This window comes from Hemiscyllium ocellatum, chromosome 4 (assembly GCF_020745735.1).
Source record: "Hemiscyllium ocellatum isolate sHemOce1 chromosome 4, sHemOce1.pat.X.cur, whole genome shotgun sequence".
Lineage (NCBI taxonomy): Eukaryota > Metazoa > Chordata > Chondrichthyes > Orectolobiformes > Hemiscylliidae > Hemiscyllium > Hemiscyllium ocellatum.
This window is the reverse complement of record NC_083404.1, coordinates 33,234,520-33,256,611: the sequence shown is the minus strand read 5'-3', so window position 1 is coordinate 33,256,611 and position 22,092 is coordinate 33,234,520. Positions and strand designations below refer to the sequence as shown.

At 36.9% G+C, this 22,092-nt stretch overlaps 1 protein-coding gene across 5 annotated transcripts in view; it reads right to left on the bottom strand.

The window, feature by feature from the left end:
* Positions 1-22,092, bottom strand: part of LOC132815341 (cAMP-regulated phosphoprotein 21-like) — a 346,819-nt gene that overhangs the window by 81,641 nt on the left and 243,086 nt on the right. For all 5 annotated transcript variants that reach the window (XM_060824202.1, XM_060824203.1, XM_060824201.1 and 2 more), the window contains 3 exons: positions 15,777-15,927; positions 6,494-6,572; positions 64-123 (listed from right to left, as the gene is read on the bottom strand). In XM_060824202.1, the coding sequence (XP_060680185.1) occupies positions 64-123; positions 6,494-6,572; positions 15,777-15,927 (290 nt within the window). The remainder of the gene's footprint in view (positions 1-63; positions 124-6,493; positions 6,573-15,776; positions 15,928-22,092) is intronic.

Here is a 22,092-nt window from a genome sequence, read left to right as displayed (position 1 = left end):
GTAAAATAAATCTAATTTAAAATGTTTCTCTTTAAAGCAATAAATTGCAATATAATCACTTACTTGTTATCGTTGATAAAATCTATTAGTTCCTGCTCCATTTTTAAAAGCATCATTCTGTCCCTGTAAAATGGTAACCACTAAGTCATTATGAATATTAAGGTTAAAGCAAACATCAAATAATCAATTCTTCTACTTAGATCTCAGTTGTTCTTTATGGTCTGTCACATCTTTTCCCAACCAATAGAATTAGAAAGCCATTTACTTTCAGCACTTTGTCAATAACATTCTTAAATTGACTCTGCATGTGTGACTCACCCTCAAATTGTCACCACCTTTCACAGTTAACACAAAACAATGCATGGGAAAAATCAGAAGTTTTAGAGTGAGCACTTATCTCCTTACACTGAGCGATCAGCTGTCCCATCTCAGGTGCCAGCCACTGAATCTATTTTAATGTGCATTTTTCATAGCTGATTTGTAGGTTCTTAAAACTGTCTCCATTTTGCTTCAACAGATCTAGTACCAGGAAGAGACAGCATTAAGGCCATACGAGTAGCTGAAATTGGCCATTCGGCCTATCAAGTCTACTCCACCATTCATGGCAGATCACAGAATCTTCAATTCTATTTTCTTCCTTTATCCATATAACCCCCAAATCTCTTCCTGATTTATAGTCTATTTCAGTAATTAATATACTTAACTCCTCAGCCTTGCCAGCTTCTGTTGTAAAGAATTCCACAGATTTACTGCTCTGAGAGAGAAAACAAACCTCATCTCTGTCTTAAATGGGTGACCCTATCTCTGAGATTATGCCCTCCAGTCCTTGTGTTCTGTTAAAGCAAAAAAAACTCCCGCATCTTGTCAAATCCCTTAAGAATCTTCCATATTTTAAAAAGCTCGTTTTTCATTCTGCTAAACTCTAATGAGTACTGACCCAATTTACTCACACTCTCCCCAAAGGAAAATCCCACCATAACCAGGATCAAACTGGCTATTCTTGACTGGAGTGCCTCCAATGCCCCAGCATATCTTTGCCTGGATAAGGGGACTAAAACTCTTCACAGTCTTCCAGCTGTGGACTAATTAGTGTTGTGTACAGTTTTAGCAAAGCCTCCCTACTTACACTCCATTCTCTTTGGGAAAAAAAACATTCCATTTGTTTTCCCTGTTATCCACTGTACGTGGATGCAAACTTGATATGATTCATGGATGAAGATCATCAAATCCTTCTGTGTTCCAACTTTCAGTTGTCTTTCGCCATTTAAATAATATCTTCTATGCTTTCTGCCAAAGTGCATAATGTCACATTTTCCCACATTATATCCCAACTGGCAAGTTACCTTGCCAATTCACTTAATTATCTATATCCCTCTGTAGATTCTTTGTAACATCGTCATGACTTGTCTGATCTATATTTTTGGGTCATCTGCAAACTTGGCGATAGTGCATTCACTCCCATCATAGTTAGCCAGTACTCTATTAATGCAAATCTGTTACCCCCAGTGATATAGTCACTAATCTTGTTACACTGGTACCTTATTAAACACCTTTTGGAATCCAATATATCACATCTACTGATTCTCCTTCATCTATGCTGTTTGCTCCCTCTTCATAGAACTCTAACAAATTTGTCAGGCATGATTTCCCCTTAATGAAATGATGCTGACTCTACTTGGTCAATTTATATTTCCAAATGTTCTGCTATTACACCCTTTATTGTAGATTCTAACATTTTCTTAACAACAGATGTGAAGCTAACTGGCCTATCACTTTCTGCTTTTTGTTTTCCTCTCTTTTTTAAGTGAAGGCGTTACATCGGCAGCTTTCTAAACCTCTCAGACTTTTCAAGAATCTAAGGCTTCCCTCTTTAAGCATCATGTGCCTATCTACACAAATGGGGGTCTGTAGCCATTCAGGAAGGCAGCTCAATGTCACTTTACCAAGAGCAGAAAGAGATGGGCAATAAGTGCTGGCCCAGCCAACAGCACCCACATCCAATGAATGAATTTTAAGAAAACTGAAGATGAAACTAATACTTTTCATCATGACAATACTTGTTTGTGATCTTTTCAAAAATTACTTCTTAACTTCACTTTTTGAACCAATTCTCTTCGCATTTTCCACTGCGTGGAGTTACCCATCAGCTGGGCAACAAGGGGCTACCCTGGGTTATTCGCAATGTTCGAGACTTACTTTGCAGGGTCATGTTGGTCTTGTAAATTCTTCCCCTCTGCAAATTTCATTGATCTGAAACCTTGGAAACAGTAAAATGTCCCAGAGGGCTTCACAAGAGTTTTATGAAACAAAATTGACGCAGAGCAACTTAGAGTTATGTGTCACATGACCAAATGCTTTATAAAAGTAGTGCCAATGATGAGACAGTGCTCTGCAAGTTTAGGATATATGGCACTCTAGGTCTAGGGAGCTGAAAGCATGAAAACCTATGGTGAAGTGGTTAAAATCAGGTTCAGAAGGGGGACAAAATTTAAGAAACATACAGTTTATAATGGCTGATCAGGCTCGAACACATTTCAGAGATGGAAGTTACACAGACGTGGAAAAGTTTGAAAACAAGGTTAAGAATTTTACATCGAGACACTGCTGGATCAGGAGCCAACATAGGTCATTGAACATTGGGGTGATGGGTACGCAGCAACAGTGCAAGTTAAGATGTAAGCAGATATTTGGAATGAACCAGTGTTTCTGTAGGGTGGACAATGAGAGGCTGGCCAGGAGACCATTGAATTGACAAAATCTTAAAGGAATAGATCAGAATTTCAGCAGCTAGTGAACTGAGGCAAAGTGCAAGCAGCATTGCTACAGGGGTGGAAATTAGAAGTTTTGAAGATGAAGTGGATAAGGTGATTGTAACTTACATTAAATTTTTAAGTATGCTAAATGCATTCTGGCTGAGCTCAGACAATAGCTAGACAGTGACTACAGAGAATGGCTTTAATCTTCTCAATATGCACTTGAGGGAGATTTCTGTTCATCCAGTGTTTTTTTGTTGATTAAGTACATAACAAATCAGAGACACTGGATTTGGAAAAGGTGGTGATGAAGTAAACCTAAGTGAGCTGTCTGCTTATTCGTGGAACCTGATGTGTTTTTGAATTAAAGTGCTAGGAAATAGCTTGTAAGTCAGAAATATATCCTTGTGGGTCCAGAAGTCATTGTATATAGGCATGAAAATTACAGCTAGATAGATAAGAATGGAACCAGGAAAGTGCCCAACAACCCGGTTGGAAAGCAGAGAAAGACATTGAAGAAAGGATTTATAGTCATCTGTTTTGAAGGCTGATGACTGATTGCAAAGTATGTAAAATGTTAGCTCACCCTAGTCATTATTGTTTGGGATATAACTATAAGTGTGTACAGATATGTGAAGAGAAATTTATAGATATGTGAAGAGAAAAAGATTAGTGAAGAAATTTACTCAAGGTCTCTAGACAGCATCTTCCAAACCCATGACGACTACCATCTAGAAGGATAACAGCAGAAGAAATACTACCGACTGCAAGTTCCCTTCAAGCAACACACTATCCAGACATGAAATATATTACTGTTTCTTCAGTATCACTGGTTCAAAGCCTGGAACACTTCTCAATAGCATTGTGGGTCCACCTACACCAAATGGTCTGCAGCTGTTCAAGAAGGCAACTCAACATTACATTACCAAATGTAGATCCCTTGCAGTCAGAAACAGAGAAGATTATCATTGGGAACAAAGAGATGGCCGACCTAAAACATAAACTTTGGTTCTGTCTTCAGAAAGGAAAACCAAGAACATCCTAAAAATATTGGGGAACACAGGATTGAGTCAGAGGGAAGAACTGAAAAAAATGCATTATTAACAGGGAAATGGTATTCATGGAATTTATGGTATTAAAGGTCAAGACATCGCCAGGGCTCAATAGCTTACTTACCAGAGTACATAAAGAAATGTTCCTAGAAATAATGGATGCATTGGTGGTCATCTTTCAAGATTCTATAGACTCTGGAACAGTTTCTATTATGGCTTGGAGGCTAGCTAATGTAATGCCAACAAGAAAAGGAGGTAGAGAGAAAACAGGGAATTATAGACTGGCTAGCCTACATTGGTCATGGGGAAAATTCTAGAGCCCATAATGAAACTTTTTAAAACAAATCACTTGGAAAACAGTGAAAGGATTGGATGGAATCAGCATAGATTTATGAAAGGGAAATCAATCATGTCAAATGTAGTGGAATCTTTTGAGGATGTAACTAGTATTGTTGATCAGGGACTCAGTGAATGTTGTTTACTCGAATTTTTAGGAGGCATTCCATAAGGTCTCACATTAGAGATCAGCATGCAAAATTAAAGCACATGGGAGTGGAGGTAGTGCACTGACATGAAAGAAAAATGATTGGCAACTCAGAAATGAAATATAGGAATAAACATATTTTTTCCAAATGGCAGCCAGTGACTTGTTAATAATCAGTGATTGGGCCCCAGCTATTCACAACATATATTAAAGATTCAGATGAAAGAACCAAATGTAAAGTCTCCATGTTTGCCAATGACACAAAGCTGGATGGAAGGGTGAGCTGTAAGAAGGATGCAGAGATGCTTCACTGTAATTTTGACAAGTTCAGTCAGTGGACAAATGCCTGACAGATAAAATATAATGGGGATAAATATGAGCTTAGCGAAAACAGGAAAGTGGATTACTATCTGAATGGTAATAGTTTGGGAAAGGGGGAGGGGCAATGAATCCTTGTACAGCAGTTGCTGAAAGTAAGCATGCAGGCGCAGCAGGTGGTGAGAAAGGCATGTTGGCCTTTACAGTGTGAGAATTCAAATACAAGAGCGGCAATTGCACAAGGCCTTGGTGAAACGACTCCTGGGGTAACCTGTAAAGTTTTTTTCCTGGCTATGGAGGTTTTGCAACAATGGTTTACCAGGCTGATTCCTGAGATGGCAGGACTGATGTATGAAGAGAGACTGGATCTGTTAGTACTACATTCATTGGAGTTTAGAAAAATTAGGGAAAATCTTGTAGAAAATTATGAAGTTCTAATCTTTGGAGATGCCAGGGAGGTTCAAGATGGGATTAATATGTGCAAGACAGAAAGTCATGGGTAGTATTCCTGCAGAGAGGAAATCAGTGACAACATTAGTTAACGTGGGGGAGCAGGAAGAGTAGTTGTATTGTCAGTAAACCTCTGGTTAGGTTCAAGCAAGAAAGAAGTGAGTCTTATAGAGAAGATGAATTTAGAAAGTGCATGATGATAGACAGGAAATAAACAAGAAAAAGGTATAGTTTCAGACCTAGAGCAGGGGGAACCTTGGGAGAATAGTTGTCCAATGTGCTAAGAGAGGGAGGCAGCCGAGGTAGCAGAAGCTTATTCTGATGGTTTTTGGAGGTGAGAGTGGAAGAGACAGGGAAGATGGTCTGTGATAGAGAAGAACAGAAACTGATAGTGCTTCATTGGTTCTGTAAAATGTGAAGAAAGTCGAAGCCAATTATTCACTGTAGACATTAATGTCTGTGTCTCTTGGACTCTTCCCCAAAGCTACAAACATATCATTTAAGTACATATGACATTCAGCAACAAATGCACAAAAACTACTGCATCTTTTGAGTGACAGTCTTAGAGAAACGTACAATGGGGCTTATTGATCATACCTTCAAATTTTAGTATGGAGCTGTCTGAAATGATACTATCTCAATCATTTTGAGTTTCATTGAGAGCCCATATCGGAAAAGAATCTTAATTATTTTATCTGGGCTACTTTCAGAGTTGGGTGAATTAGTAATTGGTGATGAAAGTAGTTCTTTTAAATCAATGGGAAGGTGGTGGCCCAGTGGTATTAGAACTGGACTGTTAATCTAGAGATCCAAGCAATGTCCTGGGAACTCAGGTTCAAATCCTGCCATAGCAGATGGTGGAATTTGAATTCAATTGAAAAACATAATCTGGAGTTAAGAGTCTAATGATGATCATAAAACCATTATTGATTGTTGGAAAAACCCACCTGATTCACTAATGTCCTTCAGGGAGGAAATCTGCCATCTGTTGGTCTATGGGAAACTTGTCCTGCCCATCAATCAATGCTATAAAATGCATTTACCTAACTGATCTGAGACTTCTCTACCTCCTATTATCAGGTTCCTGAGGCTTGGGTAATGTGGATTGTGGATTGAAAATAGAAATCCTGTAAAAAAAAAATTGAAGCCTCCTTAAAATGTTCTGAGACCAGCCGCAATCTGAAGGTAGATCAATGTATGTCTTTCTGAAAACCAGAGTGAGGAGCTTCTGGATGGGTTGGGCTCCCATTTCAGAATTTAGCCCATTATTCCAGTTCCATGACATAATCAAACATTAGTTAAACCTGCTGTTGCATCTCAGATATTTTGGTAAATATAACAGTTTGATTTGGCAAATTGTTAATATAAAGAGTACTCTAAAAACAAAATTGAATAAATGTTAACTGAGTTATCCCTTTAAATATGGAGGTACTAACCTGGGATTATTCTTTAATGTATTAATAAGAAATTCATGCAAATCTATCCCTGTGGAATCTGTATACTCTTGACTGCAATCTGCAACAAAAGAACACATTTTAAACAGATGTTCATTATATTTTCAATCTGATGTCTCAAATTACAAAATAGACATTGATTGGTGTGGACCATTAATTTGAGATAGTGCCCTTCACAGCTAAATTGGGAAACAGAGGTGAAAGATTATAACTCTGACTAGACTCTGAAGCAGCATGTGTTAATTTAAAGCAGTTCTAATGCACCTAAAAGCATCCTAAGCAATTCAGATTGGCACGACTGCTGGCCTAAGAGGAAGTGAAGGCCTTGAAATGAAAGGTTAACTAAATGGAGCAGCACATCTTTGTTTGTATCCCCATTGAAACCACAATGAGTCAAAACTGCTGGTGTGTTAAACCTTTTCCACATTTGACAGACATTGGGTTTAAATGAATGCAGTGAAATTAATTTGTATATACAAGCAAATTCAGCAATTTATGGCCAATGAATGTCAACATAGAAAATTGGAGCATATATCCATTCTTGCCAGACTTTCAGCTGGGTGATCGAAATCAACAAACAACACGTGATGATTTGAAACTCATTTGTGTTTTCCTTGCTGCAATCCACATTTTTAAAAGCACTAATAGCAGTGCCATTTTTCCTGCAATCTTTGACCCAACAGCTCCACATTGTGAACTAATTTCCTTTGTTGTTGCTTTTCTTAAAGTATCCTTAACATAAGACAATCCTACTAAACTGATGGACTGCTCATATATTATTGGAGTACATAAAATGACTTCAATCTTCACATTGTATAAGAGTTGCCATTATTTAGGTCAATTCAATGAATAAGCTTTCCTGTATATGTTCCTTCTCATTTCAGAATTGTTTTATTTCTTGATGGACTTAAAATGGGAAAGAAGGTATTAGGCTCTCCTTCACCAAAAACAAAGAGACTTGGTAAGCATAGTAATAATTTGCAAAACATCTGGGTTTCAGAAATTAAAAATCACAATATTAAGATAATGAATAATCTGTATAAGATAGTTTTGTTCAGTCATTCATAGCAGAACATGTAAGAACTTAGTAAAATTACACAATATAGATTCACATCCTCGATCTTCAACATCCCAAATAACTGAGGCTTTCCTCAACACTTTTCTGAGCATTAAGGCTCATTAGGGCCATGCCCATCCAGTTTAACATGGCTGATTTCATTATAGTAAGTTTAAAAAATCACACAACACCAGGTTATAGACAATATCCTATACTCCACAACCACCTGATGAAGGAACAGTGCTCCAAAAGCTAGTGCTTCCAAATAAACCTGTTGGACTATAACCTGGTGTTGTGTGATTTTTAACTTTATACACCCCAGTCCAACACCGGCATCTCCAAATAATTCATAATAGAAATCAAAGTATGCCATTTGTCAAGAACATTCTTAGCCCCGGGTAAGGAAATGGTGAATGATGCTTTCAAAGAGAGAGTGTAATAAAAAAAAGTCTTAAATGATGGGACATAACAGCAAACAATTTCAATATTTTTAAATAATTTAGAGTATAATGAGTTAGAAAACTTTGCAAAATAAGCAATCAGTAAAAATTACAACTGTTTAGACAAACTATTATACAGTATATGTACCTCTCCAAACATATCAAGAGTAAATGAATCTCAAGAAATGCATTGAATTATAAGCACATTTAAAACAAATGTCCAATTCCATCACATTTCAATCTCTTAAGAATTCAAACACTATGGTACAGAACATTGTATGATCTTGGTTCATATCAATAACATACGTGTAAAGTTAACATACGCTACATGGTTTGGCTGGCTGGACGGAGAACCAAGGGCAAAGTGAGGACTGCAGATGCTGGAGTCAAATTTCTCTTCACAATATCAATGAAAACAATACTTGGAGGAAATTTTAGAATCATATCTGAGAGTGTTTATGTCGTCAGTTTTTCCTGCTCCTCAGATGCTGCCCGACCTGCTGTGCTTTTCCAGCACCACTCTAATCTAGAATCTGTACCAAGAACCAAGTTGACTTCAGAATCAAAATTTCTGATGTGCAATCATAAAGTGTGAATCTCTGTGTGAGAACATTAATTAATGAATTTTATCACATTATTTAGAAAAGACACACTATTACATGGGAAAACTCAGTCTAAAAATAGCAAAGTCAAAAATATTGATTACGCTTTATCATTGGATTTTGTGTAATGGATTTCAGAGAACGCTAAATATCTAGGAACTGCATTTTGTTAGGTGCTATGTTTTTGAAGTAACAGAGTAGCAAACTAAGGAAAGAACAGTTAATAAATATCCATCAGTGAATCAAGGTTCTGGAGTTCTCTACCTAACTGTCCAGTGCATATGCCTATATCACATGGAGTAAGAAGGTAACTCTTCACCATGTCAAGTGGTATGCAAAAAAGTATTGTTCTTGCCAGTGATGCCTTCATCCCAGGAATGAATTGATAAAAATTGAATTGTGTTATTAACGCAGAAAAAAAATGGTTAAATCTGACTTTTTGTTTTATTCAGAAGATTGTTTATACAGAGGGTGGACCAATCCAATCGATAGTTTCTAACCCAGAATTTGTATAGGCAAATTTCATACTGTTTATTTTTTTTGAAATCATTGAAGCAAACCAACCTTTTGAATAGCAGAGATAAAAATTAACAAGGTTTCTTCATCATTCATTACCAACACCACAAAGTAATTGTCCATTTGACATCTGAAAGGATTAAGGGATTTGTCACAGTCATTCACTGGAGGTTGGGCAAGGGGATATTTTGTTCTAGAAATATATCACTGAAAATAACAAGTCAAATTTCCCTTCAAAATATCAATGCAAACAATACTTGAAGGAAATTTTAGAATCATATCTGTGAATGTTAATGTAGTCAGTTTTTCATGAAAAAGTCAATTCATAATTTAACAATACCTCTCTTAACTAGAAATTTGTATTTCCCCACTTGCTGTTCCACATATATCCCAACTGGTAATGCCAAATATTATCGAATAACACCAACATTAAACTGTTGTGGAATGAGAACTAAAGAATACTTTGATCAGGAGAATCATATGAAATAATTAACCCTTTGCATGATATTGTACAATTTAACTCCACCTAACTTCCAGACCACATTTCATCCTTTATTACAAAGAGGTCTCATTTTGAGAACCTTATTGTTATCACCCAGTTGTACATTCCATCTGATGAAAATGAAAGGCACTGATGATAATGTCCACAACATATTGTAGAAGAAGTCAACATGTAAATTTCACCAAAGGAAGTGCAATTACATGAAAAACCTAAACGCATTGTACATAGGCTTACAATTGTTATAATAAATTTCAATTCCAAAGTAATATTCTGGCATGTTGTTTTTCAAACAAATAGTTTGAACGTATTCTAATTACTCAAAGTAAACAAAAAAACTAACTGCAGATTGTTATATCAATACAATGAAGTCTATGTCAATAATAAAAATTGGGCATTGGAGAGGTTGAGAATAAAACAGCAATGAACCTAAAGTTCAATGCACCTCCTTTTGTTCTTTGGATCAATTAATACTTTGAAAACACCCAATGTTTGCATCTTTAATAGCTCACATGACACTTATTAGTCTTTGAACATAAATGTTCCATCTCATATTCATTTTATATGTAATTTTCAATACCACTAAAATGTTAGCCTCAATGTGTAGTGGCACTCTTGAGTCTGAAGGTCATGGGGTCAAGTTTCACTCCAGAAGAATATCAAAGGAGAAGTGAAAAGTTGACCATATTCAAAACAGCAAGATGCAATGGTGGTAGCCTGACAAGAAGCAGCAGTGAAGTAATTGTCCTGATAGGAAAGGAATACAAATCACCAGCATCCATGAAACAAAGCCTAAAGGCAGTAAAGCAAAACAAATTACAGTGGACAGAATTAGAAAAGAAATGGTGTTGGCCTAATATTACGTGAAGAGATGAAGGACAAAATGCTTGAACATAATGTTCATTCTCAGGTCATAAAGCTCTTTGAAGTTTGAGTGCAAGGTAGCGAGCATGATTTTCAGGTGAAGAAATCTATTGAAACACAGCTTTTATAGACAATTGAGAATCTAGCTTCAAGTCGCAAAAGAGATGAAACTAGTCACATGGCAATACCAGATTTCTCAAAAGCCTTTCACAAAATTCCTTATGACAAGTTATTGTTCAAACTCCTGTGGAACTGGGGGAACATTATTGAATAAGATCCTCTATTTCCTCACCAGAAGAAGAGAAAGAGTGGTGTAATGATGGAGAATCATCCACTCTGAGAGATGTCCTCTCTGCAGTGCCCCTGACAATTGTGTTGGGACCTTTACTCTTTTGAAGTACAAAAATGATCTACACAAGAAGTTAAAAAGTGTATTTTCGGATGACTAAATGGATTATGCAAAAGGAATAAAACTCAAAATCACATCAATTCATTGCAAGATGATTTTCTGGAATTGAAAAACATGTCAGGACCAAAACAAGATGGCATACAATGCCAAAAGGTATTATGTCATGCACATTGTCAATGAAAAGGGTCCGAAAACAGATAACTAAGTTCTCCAAAGGCCAGTTGCACAACAATCCCTGGGGGTTTATCTTAAAAACAACCTTCAATACGAATTCCACATTCAGTAGAAAACAACCAATGCAAATAGAATTTTTGGAATTCAGAGGAAGGACCTTTGGATATTATAATGGAAATATCAATGATATGGCTTACCAAAATGTGATTGTCCAATCCTGGAGAATGCTGGTTGTATGTAGGATCCTTTGAGGGATAAAAATAAGACTGAAGCGATCCAAACCATGCTGCACATTTCTCAGTACGGAAAATACACCAATGTCATATCCTTGATCAAAGATTTGGAGTGGGGATCACTACAGCAAATGAGGGAAAAAAATAGACCGACATATTCTATAAGGTACGGAACGGACTGAGAATTGACAGAAATCAAAACGTAGTGTCCTCATGAAATGTCAAAACCTAAGTAGTCATCCACACAAGTTATAAAACTGAATTGTTTCCAAGACAATATATCAATAATCTTTATTGCAAAGAATAATCCCATACTGGAACAAGTTGCCAATATAAATAATTACAGCCCCAGTATGAATCTTCAAGACTCATTGTTCGATTATTCCCATTTAAACATTATCAGGTCATCTCAGTAAGCCATCCTGGTTTGGTTAGTTGACTGCATAAAGTGTTTGCAGAATACATATTATGAAGGCAACAACTAAAGCAGAAGCAAATGCTGTCAGCAGAATCAGTGACAGAATCTTCAATGTTAGCAATTAGAGCTGAAACACAGAATATGATCAGTTGTTGTTGTACACCACAAAGCAATTGCAGACTGGAGAATAAAGAAGTTTGGCAGCAGATGAACAATACAGTGACAAACTAGGGGAGATAGGTGACCTAAATAAAATGGGAAGTGTTTGAAACTTGTTACAATGATTGTGCTTACGCACAATGAAGGGTATGAGGTTATTCATGATGGACAGGATTTTGAGGAAGCAAGTTAAAAAACAGCCAAGATCCTCGAATTTGTTGTCATGCCAACTGGCAATGATAATAACAACAGAGGTGGTAGTGAAAGACAGCTGAACCACAGCATTGCTCAATAAAGAATATGCGAAGGAATCAAAGAGCTGCAAAGTCTTTGTGAGCAGGATGACTCAAAATAGAGAGCTAATAGCAGAGTTCCATGCAAAGTGAACAAATCAGCAGAAGTCGAGGGGTAGACAGAACATCAGAGGTGGTAGAATTTCAAAAATTTGCAAGTAAAAGAAAAATTAAGACAGCAGATGGAGAGACAGCTAAGAAAAATAAAGTGAAGTTATACAGACTCTGTGGAAGACCAGTAGAACTCAGTGGCAGAAGTGTGTGAAAGATCAGCAGGCGAGAAGAGGGCTGCTAAATAAACTTTGTAGTGTAATAGAAAAGACAGAAAGTGCAGCAAAAGTAAAGAAGGAATTTATTAAAGAAGTGGAAGTTGTTAGGTCTCAAGAAAATAAAGAGTAGTACAAAAAGATGAAAAGGAATGCAAAGAAAGTGATTGCAATAGAAAGTGAGGACTACAGATGCTAGAGATCAGAGTCGAGAAGTATAGTACTGGGAAAGCACAGCAGGTCAGACAGCATCTGAGGAACAGGAGAATCGACGTTTCAGGCACAAGCCCTTCATCAGGAATGAGTTGTGTGGCCCAAGGTGGCTGAGAGATAAATGGGAGAGGGGTGGGGCTAGAGGGAAGATAGCTGAGGGTACGATAGGTAGATGAAGGTGAAGGAGAAGGTGATAGGTTGGAGAGGAGGGTGGAGCAAATAGATGGGCATTCCCTGTGACAGATAGAAGATCTGGTGAATGATTGGTGGAAATAGAAGCAGAGTGTAGGAAGAAGGAGAAAAGGAAGATGTAAAACCAGATGCAAGGATGTGGTGATGATCTCATTGAAGGAGGAGTGAGTTGCATTCTGGAGTCATGACCCTAGTGGTGGGTGGATACATCTTGCCACTCAGCAGCCATCCTCTGTTTTCTTGAGTTTGTTCCAATGTTAATGGAAAAGTGGACTGGCACAAAACAAAGGTTTTATGACTGTTGTCAGGATACCAGGCAGTCGGCTTAATAATGTGCTGCAATTGAGTCCACACCAGCTGAGAGATCAAAACTCCTCTTGCATGTGGTATTTCTCAAATCTTCCATGCAGAATTTTCAAAGCAGGGTTTGGTTAGCCAATAGCTTCCTACAGCATTTGGTGAAGTTGCATTCATGTTCCATATGGCAAGGGAAAATGAAATTTGTTCATCTGTCTTTACATACAGAGCCTCATGACTGCCCTCAAGCAATAGTGGCTGGTGGACTGGGAAATGCTGGAAATATCACCTGCTTCAGCCTGGAGAGGGACTGATGCAAAAGCATTCTCATAGTCATAGTCACCTTCACAGCTGCTGACAATATTGTCCTCCCTCTGTCCTGGCACTTCAGGGTTGCCTGCAGCAGATCGCAGATTTCAATAAGCATCTCCTTCATGAAGTGAAGATTTTCCACCCAATGTTCCTCACTGAAGGTCAGGTTCCCTGAAGACCTGTAGATGAATTTGACCCACCTTTCTTCCTCCCTCTTTTGGCCACTTCCTCTCTTCTGTGTCATCTCTGTTAAATTCCCCAGTCACACTGTAGGCCAAGAGGAATAGAAACCAAAACACTCACACATGGGAGAAGTGATCTGAGCAGACTGTTTGAAGTGAGAATCAAAACCTTTATCATGTGTTGTATCAGCCTCTCTAAGACTTCAGCAACTTTACACAGCACCATAACCACCAAACACTTTGATGAACTTTGCAACAGCATGAAGAAATCAGTTAAAAACTAACCTAAAAGTAACTGATGAATCTTTTGAATAGCAATGGCTGAGGATGAGTTTGCAAAATTCCTCTTGTTGCTGTGTGAACGCAAGTGTTAGCTAGTGTATTCAAGTTGTACATGGTTCAGTTGCCATGAAATCAGCATTATGTGCTCCATCGTGATCTGACATTCTGCATGCTACCGTCATGTGTGCCTTCACTAATGACCCACCCTAAATGGCTCCTGGTTTGGCCTACAACATTACTGTAAAGGTAAACATAAAGTCACCATGGTCTTACTAGATCATAGACCAGTTCTCACATTAGACAGAGACAGACAGAGACAACTGATGGTGATTTAACCTAAGGGTCACCATGCCACAGGCTAGGGGAGCGATTGAGAAGGAGAATCCTTCATGCTAACACCAGCCAACGTGAGAATTGAAACCATGCTTTTGACATCACACTATACCACAAACCTGATGTCCAGCCAATTAAACAAACGAACCCCCAAGCATAAGTGCACATCCACAGTCAGATACCATTTTAATAATGCAACATCACTTGTAGTGACAAACATAGGAGCGATGTAACTGCATTTTGTCGCGTTACTTTCTCATAAGCAGTTGACATCTTGTCAAAATCCACCACCTCACACATCTATACTTAAATCATTTGCAATTTACATGTCCATTCTGCAAGTTTGTTAACGTTTGTCATGCTTCTTCTCAGTGTTAACTGCACCCTCCTCGCTTAGTAACATCCACATATTTTGATGTTGCACTTCCTGCTGCTGCATTTATAATCCACTATAGTCATTACTTTTCTAATCTTGTCCCACTCATTCAGTGTTATTTTGATGTCCATGCTATGATGGTTTATTTTTACCAGTTGATTTGATCGAGCAACAAATGGATGTGTGAATGTTTTGTATTACTGATTACAACCTCCTTTTTGTCTATGTGTCTTTCATTGGTACGGATGTCTTCCAGTTAATGTCTTAAAGTTTCTTTGTTTCTTCTATAATAAATAATCTTTGTGTGATCTCTTCATAGGATTGCAATATGGGTTCCACAATTTATTTCATGACATGTCACAGCAACTGTTTTTTTTTAAAGTTTTGTGATTTCAAACATTGTTTTCATATTGTACCTGCCTTAGAATTACTGTTTTAACAGCCTATCATTGAATGGTGACTCAGCATGCTTACCAGTGTTCTTGTACAATAGTTGTCAAGTAGAAAGTGTGTAAGTGCAGCAAAATAAAAATAAGGTAAAGATTTATTTTGCATATTTATTACTTGAATTCCTGCTTATGAAGACTTTGCCATTCACCCTAATACTAAATCTTTCAATATTTTAGATTGCAATGAATGTATGTTAATTCATTAAAGTGCTTCATTTTGCATTTCAAATGTGAATGCAATGATTTGAAATGTGCAAATATAAAATTGCATTGCATTTAAGTCTATGGACATGACCAGTGTACTGGTATGAATCAATGAAATAAACTGCGCCAGTAAATCATGGCAATCTCAGGATAGTATGATGTGAACTTCAGGTACATTACTGTACATGCTTCCAAGGAGTACCAACAGAAAGCATTTTTCCCATAATCCTGTTTTCTGTTTAAAATCTAAAGTTGTTGTATAATGCAGGTCCTATATGAATTAAAGTCTAATAGAATGCGTCAACCTTTACATTTACTTAAAACCAACTTATATCAATTATAACAACAGCCTTTGTCAGTCTTAACTATTACTTGAATATAACCATTTTAAGTCATTTTGCTCACATCATAGATTGGCAAGAGAGTAGAGGAGGTATAAGAACTGCACCCACTACTTGTTTTTAGTAATAAAGGGGGTTGATTTCAAATGCGTACCTTTTGACAACATTCTTATTTTAGGTTTTTCACTAGTTTTTTCTTTCTCTCTGTTTTTATCCTTGTCCTTTTCTTTCTCCAATTCCTCTTTATTAGTTTTATCATCATCTTGAAAACTTGGAGAACTGGTAAGCTGCAGCTGAATTGTATCCTGCAACACAAAAATTACTAAGAAATAATAATTCCTTTCATTTGTAAAATTACCGGTTATGTTGCTATCACTTACAATCACTCATCAATCTACAAATTGTCCACTTTATCATCTTGTAAAGAATGAAAATTCTAGCTGCTTTGAAATGAAGAGTATTAAACACCCTCCTCAGGAAAGAATAATCATGACAAATGAAATCGCAATTCAAAATAAATTTTATAACACAAGATTATCTTTCATAGAAGCAAGTGTTTGATCATAACACTTGCAATATCTGCCTTTTACAAATAATAATCAAATTACATCATTGCACCAACAGAAATGGGAATGAACGGGAGACAGCAGTATCAACAATATACTCCCTTTGTTCTTATATTTACTGAGATTGATGGCCAGTACAAAGAAAATTATTTCACATTATCAATCAATAGCAAGTCAAAAATCACAGAAGTTGTACAAGTGTTCACAATAAAAGCTAGCAAAGTATTCTCAAATTTTTGATCTTTGGAACAACAAAACACATTTTATCTCAAAACACTGATATCATAAACTAAGCACAAATTTCCTTCAAAATTTTTTGCATGTACAATAATCCAAACAATTGCAAATTCAATATTGATAAAATGGAGACCTCAATTGAAAATGTCACCAATAATCCTCATTGTTACAAATGTTAACCTTACAACACAAAGAGTGGAAACTGGATTTCTGTAGGATCGAAATGTTAACTCTACAGTTCAATGAAACATGCCCTGTGATTAAAAGCTGGTTGTAGCACGTTGCAATTAACCGATAAAATGTCATGCATATGATGAATATTTTTTCAGCCTTGTTCTTCAATTTTGAGACAAAAATGTTCCCCCATTGTTTTCACCCTTTGCCCCTCCCTCCCCTAGGAGGGTTGGGTGGTTTTGATTACATCAGAGTCACTCCTGGCTCAGCTCCTAGCAGATTTTGTGATGTACAGATAAGTCCTCCTCTTCCTTTAACCATGCACCTCAATCCACCTAAACTTTGGCAACAACACTGGCAATTTTCCCAGGTGTAAAGGCCAGTACAGTTGTAATTTTAATGTAATAGTTCAGTCTTTGAACAGTGAATAAAAGCACTCCACCAAGTCAATGTATCCAGCTTCTTAAAAATAACAGAACTAGAATGTTGCATTTCTTCCCTCCTTTCCCTTCTCCTGTCCCCAAAACAGGTTTCACAATTAAGATTGCTTGACTTCTTGTTCCAGAATCCTTGGTCCATATAGATTTCAGAAACAATGTTCAGCCCATGGCAGTCTTAAGTTTATGTCCTCAAATGCTTACAATTGATGCGATAATGACATCTGGAAAGCACATGCATTACAGAATAGTTAAAGCTCTGCTGATACTAAGCCAGTTTATTTAGTATCAGAAGTCTATGAATTATAGGATGCATTGTTGCCTTTTTGTTCAGTACTCCTCTTAATTATCCAAAGTCTTCGTCATAGAGCAGGAGTGCTTCTGAACTGGGGTTAATCTCAGCCTGCAATTGTTTCATCATTACTACTTCCCCCTTTTGAGGACTGAGGTGAAGAAAATCTTGCAGAGAAAAGCAGCAACGTCATAAGCAATCCTTCCTTTTGCTAGGCAGCCTCCTCCCTTATAACTTTGCAGCATGTTTGATAAAATAGTACAGTATGAAAGTGAGTTGAAAATGCAGAAAATTACAGCTGCTTGGTTGCATAGCAACAGAGGACACATGTTTGATGCATTACAGCAAATAACTTCACAGCACAAACTCAGTTTGCCAAATTTTGATATGTTAATAATACATTGCATTCTTTATACACTCTGAGTTCAGAGCAATGAATTAAATCAAACTTCTGAAAAATAAGTTCATAATGGCATAAAATTCCAATATATAAAAGTTTTCATGCCAGTGAACAGTAAAAATGCTTTGAGGCATACTATGCCTTAATATTTCTAATGTATGAGACGTTCAATGAAACTCTTGATAAATCTTGCCCTTAGGGAAATATGAAGTGACATGCATCCTCTGTCCCCATAAAAAAGCTATAAAAATAATTTAGAGTCAAATGCAGCATTACTGAAATGCAGGAAATGTGCAGTACAGATAGGCCCATCTCTTGTGGAAACTTAAGATTAACAAGTGCAGCATAATAGCCCTAAAACAAGTTTATATATACATATATGCTTAATGACTATTGTAATGCTAGATTAAATTGAAGGAAATAATAACAATAACTTGACATTTTAATTATAATAATGAACTTATCATGACAAGGTGATTGCTTATCTACCAAAAGATTCATCCCTAGGTTTGTGTTGGCTTTTTAGACCTTAACACAACAGGTCGCTCAGGCTGTGAATAGAAAATATCACCTTTAGGTTTTGGAATGATTACATTTTCTCCTTTTGGATTATTGAATACTGTTCCACTGCTAAATATTTTCATACTAGCATTGAAATCAACAAATTTCATGTAATGGAACAAAAAAGATCATTGAATCTTTGAACAACAATGTGAAATGCATAACATTGGATCAGTCACTACTAAAATATATCTTCCGATTCTCCTGTCCATTAGCCTCGTGAGAAGCAAAAATCAGGAGAGCAGTGGAATTGACAACTGATCCAATATCCCCATCTTCACAAAAACCAGGAGAGCTATGACAGTTTCAATATTGCCAGCAGTTCTAATTAGCCTGGGTTTCTGAAAGATTTCATAGATGAAAAACTCCTGCCATTAAGTACATTTCTAACATTACATTAAAATTTAACAAATGGTCATCAGGATTTTCACCAAATGGCTATGATGGACAGCAAGGCTTAAGATAGTTATATGTGCATATGCATCAATGCAGTTTCTCCCAGATTTCAAACTTGTTAGGGTAATCAGATGGTAATATCAGCTGTCACCACTAAATTCACTCCATTTTATCTTAATAAGACTAATATCTTGCTAACAATCATCCATACTCAATGGGGTTAAAGACAACCATATTCATTTTGATGCAGGGAAACTCTCCTGGGAAACAAGCAATGGCTAAGAGGAATTGACAAATTCATCTGATTACTACAAAGAAACAGACATCTTCAGTTGGAGCTCATCTTGGGGCAGGAGTCATTTTCAGAAATGTTCCTGATGTCGCCACCCTGCCTTTACCCTGGCAGAGCCAGCAGGTTCAGTTTTCATATACTGGAGGGTGGGTTGCTTGGAGTCAGGTCTTCTGACTAGACCAAAGGATCATAACTGAAGCAGCCAATTTAAAAAGCCTGTTTTCATTCACAAAAACACTGCCCGAGTTCTTTAAATGAATGCAAATTTGAAAAATCAGCTGTTGTGCTCATGTTGGGAAAGCCTTTCAATATTTTGCAATACAGGACAGCATTTTATCTGGGGATAATATATGTCAATGTATCTAAAGACTTGTTCAGTTTTACACTATCGTTCTTCTTTTTTGACACTTTCCTAGTTGCCAGAAGTAACAATTTGGTCACACGTTATTTAGGAATCACTTACCTTTCCAATCACATGCAATCATCCCTCACTTCAGCCTATACGGTTCAAATTGGTGTTACAGTAGTTCAAGTTGAAAAGTGAAGGAGATAACATTATTTTTACTCAGCTTTACACTCTATCTGCTTTTAATCCATGGTTTATACCTCAACTTGCAAAGCTGATTGAGAAAGTCTCCCAAAACATAAACATCCCACTCAAATCTGCAGAAATCTGAAATACCAACTCCTAGAATGGTCCTGACAACTTCCAAACAGCAGAACGTGTCTACACATTTTTAATGTAAGCACATAAACTTGTGTGATTAATTCATTATAATTGCTATGAACAATATTGTCTGCAAAAATGAATGAGAGTTTTCAAATTATATAAGGCCATGTGAGCACGAAATAAGTGTATAAGGATGGCAGTGGAGAGTGAGAACTATGGCTGAGGGAATTTGTTGCAGTGAGGAAAAAGATACTGTTCTGGCTTTTATAATAAAGTTTTTCCATTGAGGGAGCTGGAGACAGTGAGACCCAAGAGCTGAAGCCTGGAAGTATGAAAAGTGTGCAGATAGGTAACAGGTGAATATTAAATTTTTGTTTTCTTATCTGTGTAGTACTTTGAACCAGCCATGGGATGATATGGATATTGAATTTATAGCGTAACTTAGTTATCTTCATAATATAACAATGGATAACTAATAAGTGATAATCTAAACTTTAAACAAATTAAATAATTACAAAATAAAAATGATAGCTCAGGTGATGTGTTGCAGCTGTAAACTGTGGGAGTTAGTGGACACCAGCATATTAATCATAATCCACAGTAGTATGTGCAGCACAAAGACCTTTAGTTTAGAGTTCATGAGCTGGAGTCCAAACCTCGAGCACTACAATACATCAAGGAGGGAGAAAATTACTTGGGCACTGTTCCAGGAAGCAGTAAAATGCCTTAGGCTGAATGCTTCAGATTTGGCTTATAGTCAAGGACAGGAGGATGTGACCATAAGAGAGGCAGTTTTGTTATCCAGAAGATAACAACAGAAGAGCCTCAACCCTTACAATGAGCAAACCATCACAACATGGTGGTGTATGGAGCTACTAAAATTGAGGAAACAAAAAATGCTGTTGTAGGGGACAATTTAGGGAGATAGACCCTGTTCTCCTGTAATTAATACCTTACGTCCTCTTTTGCCTGCCCACAGTTAAAGTAAACTTCTCAGGCCTTGAGCGCAACGGTTCAGGGGGTTCGATGCAGGGACCAATGACATAGATAGGATGAATAAAGATATTCTGCTGAGCATGAGCAGCTAGGGACAACATTTAAAAGCAAAACAACAGAGCTAATAATATCTAGATGACAATATCAGCCATGAGCAAACTAATATAGTGCAATCAATATCAAAAAGTTGAATCCATACCTCAAAGATCGATTTTGGGGGGAAATGGGTTTCAATCCATGGGGTACTGATACCAGTTTTTGGGAAGATACACACTGTACTTATAGACAGTCTATACTTAAACTATTCTGGGACCAGAATATTGGTGATTTGTATAGCCAGAGTTATAGAAAGGGCTTGTAACTAAATGGACGGGGAGGACTGTGCATGTGAAGAGAGATTTGGAAAGGGAAAGAGAAAGAAAAAGCCAATAGCACAGGACAACTTTGCGTAACAGAATTTGATGGAACAGAATGGAGTATACAAATATAGAACTAGACCAAAAAAAAATGAGAGAGTAGGAAAAGTGCTTAAAAACAGCATTAAAGCCACAATAGAATATACAGAAGTCATCTGAAGAATGGTAGAAGCAGAGTTCAAAGTGAAAGTTATTGAAAGCAATCACTATGACTGGAGAAAAAAATGGGGAAATAAATGAAACTAAAAGATTAATAATTCCTTTGGATCCGATTGCCTATATTATAGGAACTTAAAGAAAGTAATTGCAGAGAAAGTGTGTTGTAATCTCCAATAACATTCTTGTTTCTAGACACATCCCAACAGATTAGAAAATGGTCAATGTAACACCATTATTCAAAAAAGGAGAGAGATAGAAAGCAGATAACTATAACCCAGTTAGTCTAAACTCCGTCAATGAAAAAAAATACTAGAATCAATATTAAGGAGATTGTATTTTTGCTTCTGAAATGTTCTGCTTCCACCTAACAGATTCAACATGATTTTGCAGAAGAAAAATTGCACTTGACAGATCTTTGAGACTTCTTTAAGCATGTGTGGATAAGGGGAAATCAGTAGAGATAGAGAGCTTGGACTTACAAAAAAAAGTTCAATAAGATGCCACATAAAAACTTACTTCACAAGAGCTTAATTGTATCATGGGTGCTCTATTAAGGTTAGAAGATTGAAACAACTAACAGGAACCAGAGATTCAGGATAAATAAATAATCTTAATGCTGGCAAAATGTAACTCATGAAGTGCCACAGAAGTTAGTCTGGGTCCTAAACTATTTATAAGCTACATTAATTTCTCAGCTGAGTAGAGCAACTGTGCTGCAGCCAAATTTGTTGCTGGTACACAGAGAGGTAAGAGACCAAGTTCTGAGAATCGAGGACACAAAAAGCCTCCAAACTGATATAGATAAGTTAAGGAGTGGGCAGAAAATTGATGTATAATGAGAAATTTTGTCAGAGAATTCTCTTCTGTTGACACT